This window comes from Thalassophryne amazonica, chromosome 10 (assembly GCF_902500255.1).
Source record: "Thalassophryne amazonica chromosome 10, fThaAma1.1, whole genome shotgun sequence".
NCBI lineage: Eukaryota > Metazoa > Chordata > Actinopteri > Batrachoidiformes > Batrachoididae > Thalassophryne > Thalassophryne amazonica.
The window spans coordinates 64,311,585-64,329,393 of NC_047112.1; the positions used below are offsets into that span (position 1 = coordinate 64,311,585).

General features: G+C 44.6%; 1 protein-coding gene across 3 annotated transcripts in view; it reads left to right on the forward strand.

Moving 5' to 3' along the window:
• The window catches only part of gtpbp3 (GTP binding protein 3, mitochondrial), a 135,816-nt gene that overhangs the window by 15,042 nt on the left and 102,965 nt on the right, over positions 1-17,809 (forward strand). For all 3 annotated transcript variants that reach the window (XM_034180125.1, XM_034180126.1, XM_034180127.1), the window contains exon 5: positions 4,455-4,574. In XM_034180125.1, the coding sequence (XP_034036016.1) occupies positions 4,455-4,574 (120 nt within the window). The remainder of the gene's footprint in view (positions 1-4,454; positions 4,575-17,809) is intronic.

Genomic DNA, 17,809 nt, shown 5'->3' on the forward strand with positions numbered 1-17,809 from the left:
ATCCATCCATCCATTTTCTTCCGCTTTATCCGGAGTCGGGTCACGGGGGCAGCAGCTCAAGCAAAGCCGCCCAGATCTCCCGATCCACACACACCTCCCCCAGCTCCTCCGGGGGAACCCCAAGGCGTTCCCAAGGCAGCCGAGAGATGTAATCCTTCCAGCGTGTCCTGGGTCTTCCCCGGGGCCTCCTCCCAATGGGACGTGCCCGGAACACCTCTCCAGCGAGGCGTCCAGGGGGCATCCGGAAAAGATGCCCGAGCCACCTCAACTGACTCCTTTCGACGTGGAGGAGCAGCGGCTTGACTCCGAGCTCCTCCCGAGTGACCGAGCTCCTCACCCTATCTCCAAGGGAGTGCCCAGCCACCCTGCGGAGGAAACTCATCTCGGCCGCTTGTACCCGTGATCTCGCATCACTGCAGACGCTGCACCGATCCGTCTATCAATCTCACGCTCCATCCGTCCCTCACTCGTGAACAAGACCCCAAGATACTTAAACTCCTCCACTTGAGGCAAGGACACTCCACCGACCTGAAGAGGGCAAAGCACCTTTTTCCGGTCGAGAACCATGGCCTCGGATTTGGAGGTGCTGATTTTCATCCCGGACGCCTCACACTCGGCTGCAAACCGCCCCAGTGCACGCTGAAGGTCCTGATTTGACGAAGCCAACAGAACCACATCGTCCGCAAACAGCAGAGACGAGATTCTGTGGTTCCCAAACCAGACCCCCTCTACACCCTGGCTGCGCCTAGAAATTCTGTCCATAAAAATAATGAACAGAACCGGTGACAAAGGGCAGCCCTGGCGGAGGCCAACGTGCACTGGAAACAGGTTTGACTTACTACTGGCAATGCGAACCAAGTTCCTGCTGCAGTCGTACAGGGACCGGATAGCCCTTAGCAAAGGACCCCGGACCCCGTACTCCCGGAGCACTCCCCTCAGGGTGCCCCGAGGGACACGGTCGAATGCCTTTTCCAGATCTACAAAACACATGTGGACTGGTTGGGCGAACTCCCATGAACCCTTGAGCACCCGATGGAACGTGTAGAGCTGGTCCAGTGTGCTGCGACCAGGACGAAAACCACACTGCTCCTCCTGAATCCGAGGTTCGACCATCGGTCGAATTCTCCTCTCCAGTACTCTGGAATAGACCTTACCGGGGAGGCTGAGGAGTGTGATCCCCCTATAGTTGGAACACACCCTCCGGTCCCCCTTCTTAAACAGAGGGACCACCACCCCGGTATGCCAATCCAGAGGCACTGTCCCCGATCGCCACGCAATGTTGCAGAGGCGTGTCAGCCAAGACAGTCCCACAACATCCAGAGACTTAAGGTACTCAGGATGGATTTCATCCACCCCAGGAGCCTTGCCACCGAGGAGTTTTCTAACCACATCGGTGACTTCTGCCTGGGTAATGGATGAGTTCGCCTCTGGGTCCCCAGTCTCTGCCTCCTCTTCGGAAGACGTGACAATGGGATTGAGGAGATCCTCGAAGTACTCCTTCCACCGCCCAACAACATCCCCAGTCAGGGTCAACAGCTCCCCACCTGCACCGTAAACAGTGCCGGTGGAGAGCTGCTTCCGCCTCCTGAGGCGTCGGACGGTTTGCCAGAATCTCTTCGAGGCCGACCGATAGTCCTTCTCTATAGCCTCCCCGAACTCCTCCCAGACCCGGGTTTTTGCCTCTGCGACCGCACGGGCTGCGGCACGCTTGGCCTGCCGGTACCTGTCAGCTGCCTCTGGGGTCCCACCTACCAACAAAGATAAGTAGGACTCCTTCTTCAGCTTGACGGCATCCCTTACTTCCGGTGTCCACCACTGGGTTCGGGGATTGCCGCCGCGACAGGCACCAGAGACCTTGCAACCACAGCTACGAGTGGCCGCATCAACAGTGGAGGTGGAGAACATGGTCAACTCGGACTCCATGTCTCCAACCTCCCCCGGAATTTGGGAGAAGCTCTCCTGGATGTGGGAGTTGAAGACCTCCCTGACAGAGGGTTCTGCCAGTCGTTCCCAGCAGACCCTCACGATACGTTTGGGCCTGCCAGGTCTGACCGGCTTCCTCCCCTCCCAGCGGATCCAACTCACCACCAGGTGGTGATCGGTCGACAGCTCTGCCCCTCTCTTTACTCGAGTGTCCGAGACACGTGGCCGAAGGTCAATGATACGACTACAAAGTCGATCATCGATCTCCGGCTCAGGGTGTCCTGGTGCCACGTGCACTTATGGACACCCTTGTGCTCGAACATGGTGTTCGTGATGGACAAACTGTGACTAGCACAGACGTCCAACAACTGAACACCACTCGGGTTCAGATCGGGGAGGCCGTGCTTCCCAATCACCCCCCTCCAGGTCTCACTGTCGCTGCCCACGTGGGCGTTGAAAACCCCCAGGAGAACAATGGAGTCCCCAGTCGGAGCGCTATCTAGTACCCCTCCCAGGGACTCCAGGAAAGTCGGGTACTCTACACTGCTGCTCAGCCCGTAGGCCAAGACAACGGTGAGAGACCTGTCCCCGACCCGAAGGCGTAGGGACGCGACCCTCTCATTCAACGGAGTGAACTCCAACACATGGCGACTGAGCTGGGGAACAATAAGCAATGCAACCCCAGCTCTCCGCCTCTCCCTGTGGGCAACGCCAGAAAAATGAAGCGTCCAGCCCCTCTCCAGGAGTTGGGTACCAGAGCCCATGCTGTGCGTGGAGGTGAGCCCGACTATCTCTAGTCAGTATCTCTCAACCTCCCGCACAAGCTCAGGCTCCTTGCCCCCCAGCGAGGTGACATTCCACGTCCCAACAGCCAGGGGCTGTGAGCATGGACCGGGCCGCCGGGCCACCCGCCCTCGACCGCCACCCAATCCTCTCTGCACCTTGTGTCAACATGTAGGATAAAAAATAAGAGTGTAATCACAACTGAGGCCTCTCCATGAAACACACACTCAAATATACTCTGTGCATTTGTGCTGTCTCATGCTTGGAAGCGAACCTCGATTTGTACAAGGAGGTAGGTAGGAATGCTTTTTGGGCTGCATTTCAGTACCATGGACGGTGACCAGCATGCTTCACCAAGCAGTCCACAGATGGCTGTGTGAGAATGTCTGTGCCACACTACTTGTAGTAGTAGGTCACTGGGGTTGCTGCTAAGTTTAATTACATCATTAATATGTCAGTGCATCCTGATTTGACCATGTCCTCACTGCGTTTTTTTATTTTTATATGTCCAGAGTTTGACCACATCCATGGAGAATATGCTACACCCTGAAGAGTTTCTGTTGTATGCTTAATACAGTGTACATGTTCTGAGTGTTATTTTAAAAATTTTTGCGAAAGTTATGTGTGCAAACATCCTTCACTTTAATGCTTTTGATTTAAACATTTTTCAGACATGGTTGTGTGTGAATGGTGTTTAAAACAAAAGCATAAACAAAAAAGTTGTGTCAGGAAGGGTATTTGGCATAAAACTTGTGCCAACTACCAATGCGAATCTGGCTGTATCAGCTGTGGCAACCCCGAATGAAATGGGAGTAGCCGAATGGACAACATAACTGAAAGAGAACAGATACGGGGCTGCACGGTAGCTTAGTGGTTAGTACTGTTGCCTCACAGCAAGAAGGTCACGGGATCGATTCACACCTGTGGCCTTTCTGTTTGCAGTTTGCGTGTTCTCCCCGTGTTTTGCGTGGGTTTCCTCCGGGTGCTCCGCCTTCCTCCCACATCCAAAGACATGCAGGTTAGGTGGATTGGAAACTTTAAATTGCCCGTAGGTGTGTGGCCAGTTGTGAATGTGTTTGTCTATATGTGGCCCTGTGACAGACTGGTGTACTCTGCCTCACGCCCTACGACTGCTGGGATAGGCTTCAGCCCCCCGTGACCCTTAACTGGAGTAAGTCTTTAAAGATGAGTGAGTGAGACAACAGATATGTCTTTGGTCTTGATTTAAAGTCTTTACAGAATCAGACACTCTTGTCTCAGCTGACAAACTGCTCTGTAGAACTTGTGTCCAATAAGAAAACGCCTCATTGACCTCTGCTTTATCTGTGGGCCACAGAACAATCCTACATTCAGAGAACACAGAGTACAGGTTGGCACTTGGGGTTTAAATAGATCTACCAGCTAGCAAGGTGTTGGACCATTTAAAATTTTAGAAGTTGACAATAACGCTTTAAAATCTGACCTCATACACAGAAAGCCAATGAAATGAGATTAAAAATTGCAGTGATATTGTCAGATTTAGGACTCCAGCAGTAGCATTCTGAAGCAGCTGAAGAGATCGATGATAGTTTGTGGCAAATCAGAAATAAAACATTACAATAATCAATTCTAGATGAAAAATCAATGTCTCTGCATCAACCACAGATAAAATAAATATCACTACTTGCAGTCTTGCAACAAAAACAAAGCAAAAGATGCATTTGCATTGTAATTACTATAGTTCATGTTTAATGTTTTGTTCCTTAAAGGTAGAAGGGCTCGGGGATCTGATCCATGCTGAGACAGAAGCTCAGAGGAGGCAGGCTCTCAGGCAGATGTCAGGAGAACTCGGACGTCTTTATCAGGACTGGAGTCACAAAATGAAACGGGTAGGTGGATCAGAAGTTGCTGCTGGATTGGAACGGCGGACTTAAAAAATATATATATATTTCTTAAGGTCTTCTCATATCTAATCTGGACCACGTTTTTTTTTTTTACACTTTATTTTTCAATTTTCACACTTTAAATGAACATACACAACGTACCAACAACTTTCACACAACAAACAAACAAAAAAATACAAATGTAAATGTCATATTCCCCCCCCGAAAGAAAAGAAAAAGTGGTGGGGGGCGGCACAGAACTGGACAGTCGTTTACAATCAATCTGGGTTTGTTTGTTTTTTTAAAACAGTATTATTCCCACATAGATCCTTGAAAATAGAGTAATTGCCTCTAAATGAGAAGAGTACTTATTGTAAAGGTGAAAGTTCGATGTAGTCCATAAAAGAACTCCAGGTTGCAGAAAAGTCCCTGCTTCTTTTGCCTGTCTTGTATCTGAGCTTTTCCAGAGGCAGAAAGGAAAGCACCTCCTTCAGCCACTGTAGAAACGATGGAGTTTCTTTGCATTCCAGTTAGACAGAATCAGTGCGGTAATAAGTAACGAAGCAAATGCCAAAACATTCGCCTGTAAGTTTGTGACCTTACAATTCGCGGGGGCTATGCCAAAAATGGCTGTGTGAAAATCAGGATCTATGGTCTTTTGCACATATGAGAGAATACATCAAAAATACTGCCCCAGTAACTGTTTAGAGAGGGGCAAGCCCAAAACATGCTGGGCTGTTACTGCACCACGGGCAGGTAGAGTTTATGGTGAAAAAAAATTCTAGCAAGTTTGTCCTTTGAGTAGTGGAGACGATGAAGTACCTTAAATTGAATTAATCCACACAGTGAAGAGGTGTGTACACAAGAAAGGCTGTCCCTCCATGCCTCTTCTGAAAGCAACACCCCAAATCACTCTCCCATACAATTTTCCTTTTCTCCCAGGATATCTGATTTAAACCCGTTATCAAAGTGTATATCACCGATACCCATTTCTTCTCAAAGGGGTCTAGCTCTAAAATGTTATCTAAGTAGCTTTTAGGTGGCGGGTAAGGGAACAAGGAGACCACTTTCTTAGTGAAACTACGTGTTTGAAGATATCTAAAAATGAGTGTTGCATAAATTGTGGTCTTTCCTGAGTGTCTCAAATGAGGAGAATGTGTCATTTGTAAACAAGTCACTGAAAAATGGCAATTCCTTTCCATGCCAATGTTGAAATGCATTATCCAACACAGATGGGGGAAAGAAGGGATTATTTACTACTATAAAAAAAACCAAGTGGTCTGTTTTAATCCAAAATGTCTCCTGAACTGCAGCCAAATTTTTAGTGACTCTTTAACCACTGTCTTATGATTATATGGCAGCGGGGAGGTGAGTATAGCCAGAATATGTAGTAATTTCGGTATAGATTCCGCTGGGCGATATATATATATATATATATATATATATATATATATATATATATATATATATATATATATATACGAGGTCTATTAGATAATAAACTGACCCTTTTATTTTTTTTTTTAACTATATGGATTTGAATGACGTGCGATTACACCAATCATGCTTGAACCCTCGTGCGCATACGTGAGTTTTTTCACGCGTGTCGGTGACGTCATTTCCCTGTGGGCAGGCCTTGAGTGAGATGTGGTCCCGCCCTCTCGGCTGAATTCCTTTGTTTCACACGCTGCTCGAGACGGCGCGCGTTGCTTTATCAAAATTTTTTCTGGACCTGTGAGGAATATCCGAGTGGACATTATTCGAGAAATTAAGCTTGTTTTCGGTGAAAGGTTTAACGGCTGATGAGAGATTATGGGGTGTTTCTGTCGGTGAAAGGACTTCCCACGGATCGGGACGTCGTGCAGCGCTTCTAGGCGCCGTCGTCGGCCTGTTTCGACTTGAAAACATCCTAATTTAAGGCTTAATTCACCCAGGACGTCGTGAGAGAACAGAGAAGATTCAGAAGAGGCCGGCATGAGGACTTTATGTGGACATTCCACTGTTTAAGGACATTTTTTAATGAAAGACGTGCGCGCAAATTCGCCGAGTCGTTTCCGTGACGACTCGGCAAATCTGTGTGCGCCGCGACAGGAAAAACACCTCCGTGTTGAAAACCATTTGTAAAATTCAGGCGGCTTTTGATGGCTTTCAACAAGTGAGTAACTGAGAAATTGTTTAACAGCTTGGGCATGTTCCAACTTGCCCGTTAAGGTTTCCAACGGAAGTGTTTTTCCTGTCGCGACCCCCCGCGGTCGGGTCCGGCCCGACATGCGACTCTGCCCGCACGTTCTTTCATTACAAAATGTCCGTTAACAATGGAATGTCCGAATAAACTCCTCATGCCGACTTCTTCTGAAAGTTCTCTGTTCTCTGACGACTTACTGGGTCAACAGAGCCTGAAATGTGGAAGTTTTCAACTTGAAACGCCACCTCGAAGCGCAGATCGCCGTCAGCCGTCCTTACGGCGACACTACCAGACCAAAATCTCTCATCAGCCGTTAAAATTTTTACAGAAAACCAGCTGAATTTATCGAATGGTGTCCACTCAGTTGTGCCTTACAGTTTTGAAAAAATTTTGATCAAACAAAGCAGCAGTCTCTGAGCCATTCCTAAACAATGAAAAAATCGACGAGAGGGTGGGCCACTCCTCACTCAAAGACTGCCCACAGGCAAATGACATAACTGACAGGCGTGAAAAAACTCTCGCATGCCCACGAGGGTTCAAGCATGTCTGATTCAAATCCATATGGTTTTTGAAAAAAATAATAAGATATATATATATATATATATATATATATATATATATATATATATATATATATATATATATATCAGGGCTTAATTTGAGGGGGAGCAAGCCGGTGCGTGCTCCGGAACCTCGGACACGCGCTCCGGAACCCCTGATGTTGGCTCCGCCAGCTATTTATACTTGATCTGGTGATCCGCCACCTCTCTTGACTAACAAAATATAAAAAAAAAAAAATCACCGCGATTGCTCTCACTGCCACTCATACAACCCTCCTGTCTGCTGTGCAGAATTGCGCCAAATCTGGCAACAGGTCCAGAGGCTACGCTCGCTGTTTTGATCCGGATGTTGACCGTAGCCGCAGAGCTTCGTGGCCACCAAGAGAGGACTTGGATTCTTTGCGGGTCCCGCATCCGTACCCCCGGAGGCAGTGAGCGAAGGGAGAGCCGTGCATTGTGTTCTGCGTGTCTGTTTATAATCTTCTCACACAGAAGAAAAAAGAGAGTGTTTACACAAGAGAGAAAAGTGAGAAAATGTTAATGCCTGTTTGAGAACAGTGTGTAGTGAGGGGTTTTACAGCCTTAAAACATCTATAATAATTGTAAAAAATAGCGCTGGCTACTTTGCGGATTTTGTTTATCGCGGGTTATTTTTAGAACGTAACTCCCACGATAAACGAGGGATCACTGTACATCATTAAACAGGAATTTGTACTCTATCCGGATTTGGTGTGACTAGTGTTATTAGGACTTCAGTACATGCCCAGTTCGGGACCTCCCACTTTACAAATTAAGCACTGATATATATATATATATATATATATATATATATATATATATATATATATATATATATATATATATATATATATATATATATATATATATAATCTACAGAGAATGTAATGTTTGTCCATACTGCAGCTGTTGGGGAACTGTATAGGATTTTGATCCATGAAAGAAAGGGGGCACAAATGCAAACTTTTCAAGACAATATAAAGCGCCTTGGGGCAACTGTTTGTTGTGATTTGGCGCTATATAAAAAAATTGATTGATTGATTGATTGAAGACAGCGAAAAGATATTGCCATTAGACACGGTCGAATGCCTTCTCGGCATATAAGTAAATCACAACCTCTGACTGTTCTGAGTGGGGTGTATACAATATGCTAATTTGACACCGCATATTATAAAAGGACTGTATGCCCAGTATAAAACCAGTTTGATTGGGGTTAATCAAACTGAGGTTAATCAGTCAGATATGACAATGCTTTTAGGAAGAACAGTTTCAGTGTGCATAACCCGGATTATTGTCAGGATTTTATAATCACAATTCAATAGGCTTACCGGATGATATGAGCCACATAAGGTGGGGTCTTTGTCCTTTTTTAATAATACTGAAATAATTGCCTGTGTCATAGTCTGCGGCAATCTCTGTTGATCAAATATCTCTTGATATAATGATTTAAGTATTGGTGCCAATTTCGTTATAAACTCTTTATATATTTCAATAGGAAACCGTCCTGGTCGGGTGCTTTGTTACTCTGCATGGATTTTATCGCCTGTATCACCTTCACTGTTGATATGTTTCTGTCCATATGCACCTGGTCCTCCAGTGCTATTTCTGGAACAGCTAAGCTGTCCAGAAGGTTGCTGATTTGAGACGAATCTCAGTTGGATTCTGAGCTATAAAGAGTGGAATAGAATTGTTTGAACTGACTATTGATGTCATCAGGTTTGGTGGATTTTACCCCTGTTGACATGTTTATTTCGGGGATAGTATTTGTGGCTTTGGATTGTAAGTAAGTAAATTTTATTTATATAGCACTTTTCACAGGCAGAGAGAGCCACAAAGTTCTGCACAAAAAAAGGTAGTTAAAAATAAAATACAGAAAAGCACACATACAATCACTGGAAAAAAAGCAAATATAATGGTCATAAACAGCTTCCTTCACTGTAGATTAAAACGCTTGGAGAAACAAGTGCATCTTGAGCCTACTCTTGAATGCATTAACAGAAGCAAGTGTGCGAATAGAGAGTGGGAGATCATTCCAGAGCCTTGGCGTGATGGCCTGGAAAGAGCGATCTCCTCTGGTCTTGAAACGGGTATGAGAGACCATGAGGAGATTCAGGTCTAATGACCTCTGGCTCCGAGAGGGAGTGGAGGGACACAACAAGTCTCTAATATAAGGGGGAGCCTGACCATGCAGAGCTCTGAAAGTCAGCAGGAGGATTTTAAAGTTAAAATGATATTGCAGAGGGAGCCAGTGCAGGGCTTTTAAAAGTGGAGTAATATGGCTCCTCCTGTTAGTCCGAGTTAGCAGCCTAGCTGCAGAATTCTGGACCTGCTGCAAGCGAGACAGCTCCTTTTGGTTTAGGCAAGAAAATAAGCTGTTACAGTAGTCTAAACATGAGGAAACAAAGGCGTGGATAATCAACTCAAGATCATCATTCGACACAATGCTTTTAAGTTTAGATATTTTTCGCAACTGATAGAAACAATTCCTTGTGAGCTGTTTCGAGTGATGCTCAAGTGACATTTCTTTGTCAAAGATAACACCAAGGTTTCTAAGACTCGATTTAACAAACAAGCTCAGGTCACTTAGATGCTGAGTGATCCCTGGGATCGCCTCATCGGGGGCAATGACCAGCACTTCAGTTTTTGCTGAATTTAGCTGCAAAGAGTTGGCCCCAAGCCATTGTTTTAGCTGCATGAGGCAATTAGTTAAAGAAGTCAGTTTGTGAATCTCAGAGACATTAAAAGAGCAGTACAGCTGGATGTCATTGTTGTGTGGGCCGCTGAAGAGGAGGTACTGCTGGCCCACCACCACAAGATGGCGCCCTGCTTGAAGTGCGGGCTTCAAGCACGAGAGGGCGTCGGAGCGACCAGGAGTGACAGCTGTCACTCATCATCCGTACCAGCTGTCACTCATCCACTACTCATCACCACCACCATAAAGGCCGGACTGCAACTCCACCTCCCCGCCGAGAAATCAGCTACCATTCAGGTAACTTCTCTGCTGACTTAACACTGACTAATAGTCTGAACTTCTTTGCAGCCGTTTTCCTGTGGTGTGTCCTTATCTGTGGGATTGGCGTTTGGTGTGATCAGCGACGGCTTCGCTTCACACCCCAACCAGATAAGTGGTTAGACAGGAGCTGCACGAGTGTGTGATTGGAGGTGGAGGTGCTCCCTCCTTACTGAATACAGACTGTGGGATTACTGAGTGTGCGAACTCACACTCATCAGGACTGTCTCTGTTCTCTGCCAGCAGTACCGGGTCTGACTGCTGAAGACAGCGGCCACCTGGGGCGCAGGGCTTGGTGGCTCCGGTGTTCTTCAGCTCCGTTGGTGGTGGAAGCTGTGTGGGATCCGGCTCTTCTCTCGCCAGGCGTCTTCTATCGTCGAGCCTGCCCACACGTCACCTGGTGTATGATTGACAGTCACCATATTGTTATTGTCTGTACGTCGTTGTGCGATTCACAACATTAAATTGTTACTTTTGGCTTATCCATTGTCCGTTCATTAACGCCTCCTGTTGTGGGTCTGTGTCACGACACTTTCACAACAGTCATCAGCAAATAAATGATAAGAGACATCATCAAATCCCTGAATTACCTTTCATAAGGGAAGGACATAAAGCAAAAAAGAATGGGGCCCAAAACCGATCCTTGGGGTCCTCCGTACAACAGATCAGCAGAGTCAGACAGGATCTAATTAGCTGAGACACAGAAACTCCTGCCTGACAAATAGGAAGAGAACCACGCTAGGACAGGTCCTGACATTCCGACTAAGTCCTGCAATCTTGTTAATAAGATGTTATGATCAACCATGTCCAAGGTCGCAGAAAGATCTAACAGAACAAAGACGGTGCATTTCCCAGAATCCGTAGACATCATAATGTCACTAGACACTTTAAGCAGGGCAGTTTCCATTGAGTGATGCTTGCGGAAACTGGACTGAAAAGCATCAAAAATATTAAACATCTCTAAAAAAAAAAGAAGTGAGTTGCTCAGAGACCACCCTCTCTAAGAATTTAGACAAGAATGGAAGTTTTGATATTGGTCTAAAGTTTTTAGGATATGTAGGGTCCAGGTTTGGTTTTTGAGAAGAGATTCCACAAAAGCATGTTTAAAATAGCTGGGAAAAACACCAGCAGAGAGAGAGGCATTAATCATATTTGTAACCCAGGGGCAAATGTCACTAAAAACTCTTGAAAAACATTTACAGGGAAAAGGATTGGAAGGACAGGCGGACAACTTCATTTTCGACACCACAGCAGCAACACCAACCTGCGTTACAGGTTTGAAAAATGACCACTTGGATGCAGGCTCAACAGTTGAGTCACAAAAGAAGAAGGCACTGGTAATTTTGCCTTAATGTCCAGAATTTTATCAATAAAATACTTAAGTATTGTCTGATTTGGTGGGCTATAAGTTTTCCAGCTTTCTCTTCATGTTCATAGAATGTTTGTTTTGATTTGAAAAATAACTGTTCGATTTGCTTAATAGATAGGTTATCAAATTCTGTTTTTAACAATAATTTCTTCTTATAGAGCTCTGGTGTTGGAGAGTTGGGGTATAAATTATCTGTTTCTGCTATACTATGGAATAGGTCTCTTAAATATTGTTTAAGTTTCTACCTCTTGTATGCTGAGTATGAGATGATCTGTCCTCTAACATAAGCTTTAAGAGCCTCCCAGATGGTGGTTAGTTGCACCTCCAGAGTGATATTAATTCATTATTAATATCTGTTGTGAAAGAATTTTTTTTAAATGAGTCTTTGGATAGCAACAGGGAGTCAAACCGCCAGGTGTGTCGGGGGCTAGGGCATCCGTGAAAGCTTTTGTCTAGCTGTACCGGGCCATAACAAGTATGACAATGCTTTTATATTGGCACCCCCTGACTGTAGAAAGGATCCTGCTGTCGAGAAGAAAAAATCTATCCTTGTGTACGAATGATGTACTGGAGAAAAAAAAAACAAAAACAAATATTGCTTCATTGTTGGATTTTCTTTTCTCCAGGGATCAAAAAGTGCAAAAGATTCAGCAAAAGTCTTGATAACGGCGCCTGCCTTTGAAATCTTACTATTGGGCCTTGGGTTTGACCGGTCCAGATAAGGGTCCAATGCACAATTAAAATTAAAGCTACTTAACTCTGCGCTACGGAATGCTCGTGCCACGGAACGGAAAGCACTCACAGCACCTCGGACTCACAGCTAGTTGTCACAATGTTAGAATCCCAAATGGTGTAGCAGGGAGTGGGAAACACACTACAGTGGCCAAAGTCAGTGCATTATGTCTTGGCTATAGCTGCTGTATAAACGGAGCGGGAAACACTGGCAACATGAAGTTTAATTTAAAAAATACGCCAGCAGTCTGTGGACTAATGCAAATGTTAACGGTAACAAGTTAAGTCACAAAAAGGGTAGTGTAACAGGGAGGGGGAATCACTCACAGTACAGGGGCCAAAGTCTGCGCAGTATGTCCCAGCTACGGTGCGGGAAACACTTGCAACATGCAGTTTAATTTTAAAAATACGCTAGTGGTCTGTGGATTAACACAAACGTTAGTGGTAACATGTTAAGCCACCAACATTTACTTGTAGTAAGCCAACTTCCTCACCATGAGTGGTAGCCTAGTTGAGAAATAAGGAAGGAAGTAGTCCTATTGCAGCCTCTGGAGGACGCGTATGCGTAACTCCAACCAAAATGGCTGCGAGGCTCTGACAAGACATGCACTCTGAAATATTCAGACTTTTTGCCATCATCTGAGAGATGTAGAAAGAACAGAATGCTGGGGGACACAGTCTTATATATTGTTGCTAACGTCGGCCAGGTTTAGAGCTGCCACGAACAATTATTTTGCTAATCAACTAGTCACTGATTATTTTTGCGATTAGTCGACTAATTGGCTCAAATGTAAATTGCATCACACCAGCATGCAGCTCTTATTTGTCTTTGAATGTTGCTATTTTTATTATATAATTTATATATCAATTATATATTATATATATCAATCGTTTGAGAGCGGGCACTAAAGTGGTACAATATGACGCATATAATGTTATTTCTCTACTTATGGGGACAGTAACACGGCACTTTTTCTGAGATTTTGGACAAATTCCACACAAAGAAAGTGACAATACAAAGAAAAAGTGACGATACGGTGGAATGTGGACATGAGTTGCGGCTTGTTCATGACCCGGAGCTCAAACGTGCAGGCGAGAGAACGTAGCTACTCTGGTTAGCTGTGTAACACTTTATGACATAATGTCTCCCATTTGCCTCGTCTTCTCTTCTCCACTGGGAACCAAAAAAACCTGCACTTTTCATGACTGCTTCAGTGATTGAAGCTGAAAACAAAACAATATACAATTTTTACATCTAAAGTTATATTGGGCAACAGGACCGGTGTTGCAGACCGAATGGTCCCCCCTAAAAACTGGTCCACCCTGCCTTCACTGCACATACATCATTTTGGACCACACCAGCACTCTCTACACCCAAAGCGATCAAATGGATTAATGGGATTATTAACCATCAGATGACAAGGTCAAACCTCTTAAATCATTCTAAAGTCCGTTTTAAGCACAGATGAGGCCATCTTAAGCATCTTAAGCAGAAACTAAGCAATAATTGGTGAGTCATTACTAATACACTGAAATGACGTAGGCGCCGCAGCAGCTGCTGTACACTCTGATCTGTCTGCCTTCTTTTATTATGACATAATGCTGAATTTATGTGGAAATGATTGTTGTACAAAAGCTTCAGATATCTGTCACTGAGATAGATGATGACTGGAGTGCAGATTTAAGCAGAAACGAGTGAATTGCTGGTGATGCTCAGAAATGACTCTGCTGAGCTCTGAAATGATGCATGTGCAGCGAAGGTAGGACAGAGCAATTTGTAGGGGGGACAGTTTGGTCTGTGACACCGGCTGTCCCCATAAGTGGTCAGATCCTGCGATATTGAGGATTCAAAAGAGACTGCGCTGCCCTATTAATTATGTATGTTACTATGTGTTATTGGTGGCAGTATTGTTTTAATACATTCATGCCAATAAAGCAAATTGAAACAGAGAGAGAGAGAGAGAGAGAAAGACAGTGAGAGAGAGACTGACCTTCTCAAAGATTGTATCATATTTCTTTTCCATCACTGTGGTGAAGTGAGATTGGCCTGGTAGGTAATTATCATGATATTCTTGGGTTGAACTGCTTGATCATCTCTTTGAAACCTTGATCATCAACCATGGACAAGGGTCTCATGTCAGTCACCAACATGTTGAAGATTGCTTCAGTCAGGATATTTGCTTGGTGAGGTGTGCATGTTGTTGGCTTGGTAGCAAAGTCGTCCATTGAAAAGGAACATATCTTTTTAGCACTGTAACGTAGCATTATAAAACATTAGCGTCATCACATTTCCTATGTCGCAGACTGAACTGCCCCTCCTAAAAATGATCCGCCCTGCCTTCACTGCGCATGCGTCATTTGGGACCACAGCAGCACGTCTGAGACGGACTCTTTACACCTAAAGCGATCAAAGGAAATAATGTGATTATTAACGATCAATGACAGTAAAACCTCTTAAATCACTCTAAAGTCAGTTTTAAACATAAACAAGGCCGTTTTAAGCAGAAAACGAGGCGAAAAATGCTGAATTTATGTGGAAATGATTGTTGTACAAAAGCTTCAGATATCTGTCACTGAGACTGATGATGACTGGAGTGCAGTTTTAAGCAGAAACAAGGCAATAATTCGTGAATCGCTGGTGATGCTCAGAAATGACGCTAAGGAGTTCCGAGATGACGCGTGCGCAGTGAAGGCGTAATCATGACTACTCGGCTAATCGTGGCAGGTCACTTTGTTGGTATAAGAGCATGACCTTTGCGCATGCGTGCGTGGGATAATCCAGGTGCTAAGCACCACCCTCTGGTGGTCAGGAGGAATAAGAATAAGAAAGAACTTTATTAATCCCGTAGGAAATTGTTTTGCCAGTAAACAGTAAACATTGCTTTTTTTTTTCTTTCAACAGTGAAAACAATGAGTATAACATGCTTATGCAAAATGATTGGAAAACACTTGCACAAGATGTTTGATAGTATTGCACATAGCTCTGAGTAACTGAGTAAACTGTGATTGTTATGTATTCGTCCTGCAGAAGGGGAAGATTTATACAGTCTCATTGCCACAGGTAGGAAGGACCTCCTGTGGCGTTCTGTGGTGTACCTCGGTGACCTCAGTGTTTGGCTGAAGGTGGTCTGACAGGACATTAGTGTGGCATGCAGGAGGGGGGAGGTGTTGTCACGGATGGTGAGGAGTTTTCTCAAAATCCTCCTCTCCGACACCTCCATCACAGACTCCAGCTTCACCCCCAGGACAGAGCCAGCTCTCCTGATGAGCTTGTTGAGTTTGTTCATGACAGCTGCCTTCAGCCTGCTGCTCCAGCACACTCCAGCGTAGAAGATGACGCTGGAGACCACTGAGTGATAAAACATCTGCAACATATTTCTGCAGACACTGAAAGATCTGAGCCTTCTGAGGAAGTACAGTCAGCTCTGACCTTTCTTATACACAGCATCTGTGTTTACAGTCCAGTACAGCTTGTTGTCAGTGTGGACACCCAGGTACTTGTAGTTGTCTACAATGTCCACCTCAGTTCCATTAATGGTAACTGTGTTCGGACGGGTCTTTCGTCTTCTGAACTCCACCACCAGCTCCTTTGTCTTAGATACGTTGGGCTGCAGGTGGTTGAGTCCACACCTCTACAAACCTGTCCACCACACTCCTGTACTCAGCATCCTGTTCACTGCCGATGCAGCTCACAATGGCAGAGTCGTTTGAAAACTTCTGCAAGTGGCAGGGATGAAATCGAACCAGATTTCTATATGTCTTTATGTGGTAACTTGACACTGGGATCAGTTGCAGAGTCACGTGTGTCAGTGTTTTGGAAAGATAATGTGCTGTCCTGTACAGCAGGTCAGGTCTTGCTATTTTCACACCCAAACAATGCTCTCTCTTTTTTAAGTGTCTCTGCAGCTGCTTTTGCATCATGCTTTTGTTGGATTAACTTATGGGAGTCTGAGACTTCCTGTTTTCATGGAGCTGTAGGGTGAGACCATTGTGTGTGAACCTGCTATGATTGCAATATTGTGAATCAAAAATGTGAATCCATATGGTGCATGTAGATATTCATCTTACATCCGATCCAGCACTAGAAAGAAAAACAAAGGAAAGACGAACCAAGACAAAGACATCAGTCAAGCAAAAGCGGATACACCAGTGTTAATATCACCACTAATGGGAGATCAGAACGTGGATTTAAGATGAAGAAGTGAAAATAAAAGCTTTTTTGCTTTTATGCGTGATTGTAGGCGTTTTAGATTACAATTATGCGTTTTTGCAAATAGCATTAGTCATCAACATTTTCTTTGCCATTTAGAAACACTAACCCTGTTAAATGCTGATACTTTGACAATTATGAATTAAATTCAAGGCATGTAGTAGCATGCAAAATAAAACACAGAGGGACTTCTAGTTTCTTCAGCCACTACAAGGCTCAAAAGTATTTTTAGATGTTATTTTCCAAAATCATGACACTTTATGTAAATACGTTTTTTCAGGCTGTGATGATGAATCCAACTGAAATGAACAGGTAAGATAAAGATTTTATATTTACTCCATGTCTGAATGGTTTTAACATTTGAAACAGTCTGAATTGTTCGCATGAGGACTGCAGCTTATTTTTTCAGCCCATCAAAGGACAGCATCAATGGACGTATTTTGACTTAAGAGTAACTTACAAGAAACGTTTGTCAACAATCGCATAACTTACTTACAACTTACCTACAACAAACAACAAGGGGAAGTGATGGTCTAGTGGTTAAGCGTTAGGCTTCAGACCAGAGGATTCTTGGTTTAAACACCAGTCTGACCCGAAAATCACTAAGAGCCCTTGGGCAAGGTCCTTAATCCCCCAGTTGCTCCCTTTGTGTAGTTAGCGCCTTGCATGCACCCTGACATCGGTGTGTGTGTGTGTGACTTGGTGAATGTGAGGCATAATTGTAAAGTGCTTTGAGCATCTGATGCAGATAAAAAATTGCTATATAAATGTGGTCCATTTATAACTTATGGCCCGCTTATGCGGGACATATGAGCCATATGCTGGCATGCGTCAAATATATTGTGCATGCCCAAGGTTTTTCAACGTACTCGCCCTACGCCGTATACCTTGCTTCAATGTGCTCTTAACTTGCACAAAACCTACCCATAACTTAGTAAACATACGCCAGTGTATTTGGCACATTTTTTTTATATGTTGGCATACACCGGCTAACAGACGTGTCACACCTTGAGGGTTTAGTCACGTGGAGGTGAAAGGCCATGTGAAAGCATTCATGTTCTTAAAGTGTGATATGGCATTAAATGTTCAAGGTGTGACAGGCCTGCTAATTTGGGATTTTTGTGCATTGTTGTAGTGTACGTTTTATGATTGGCATT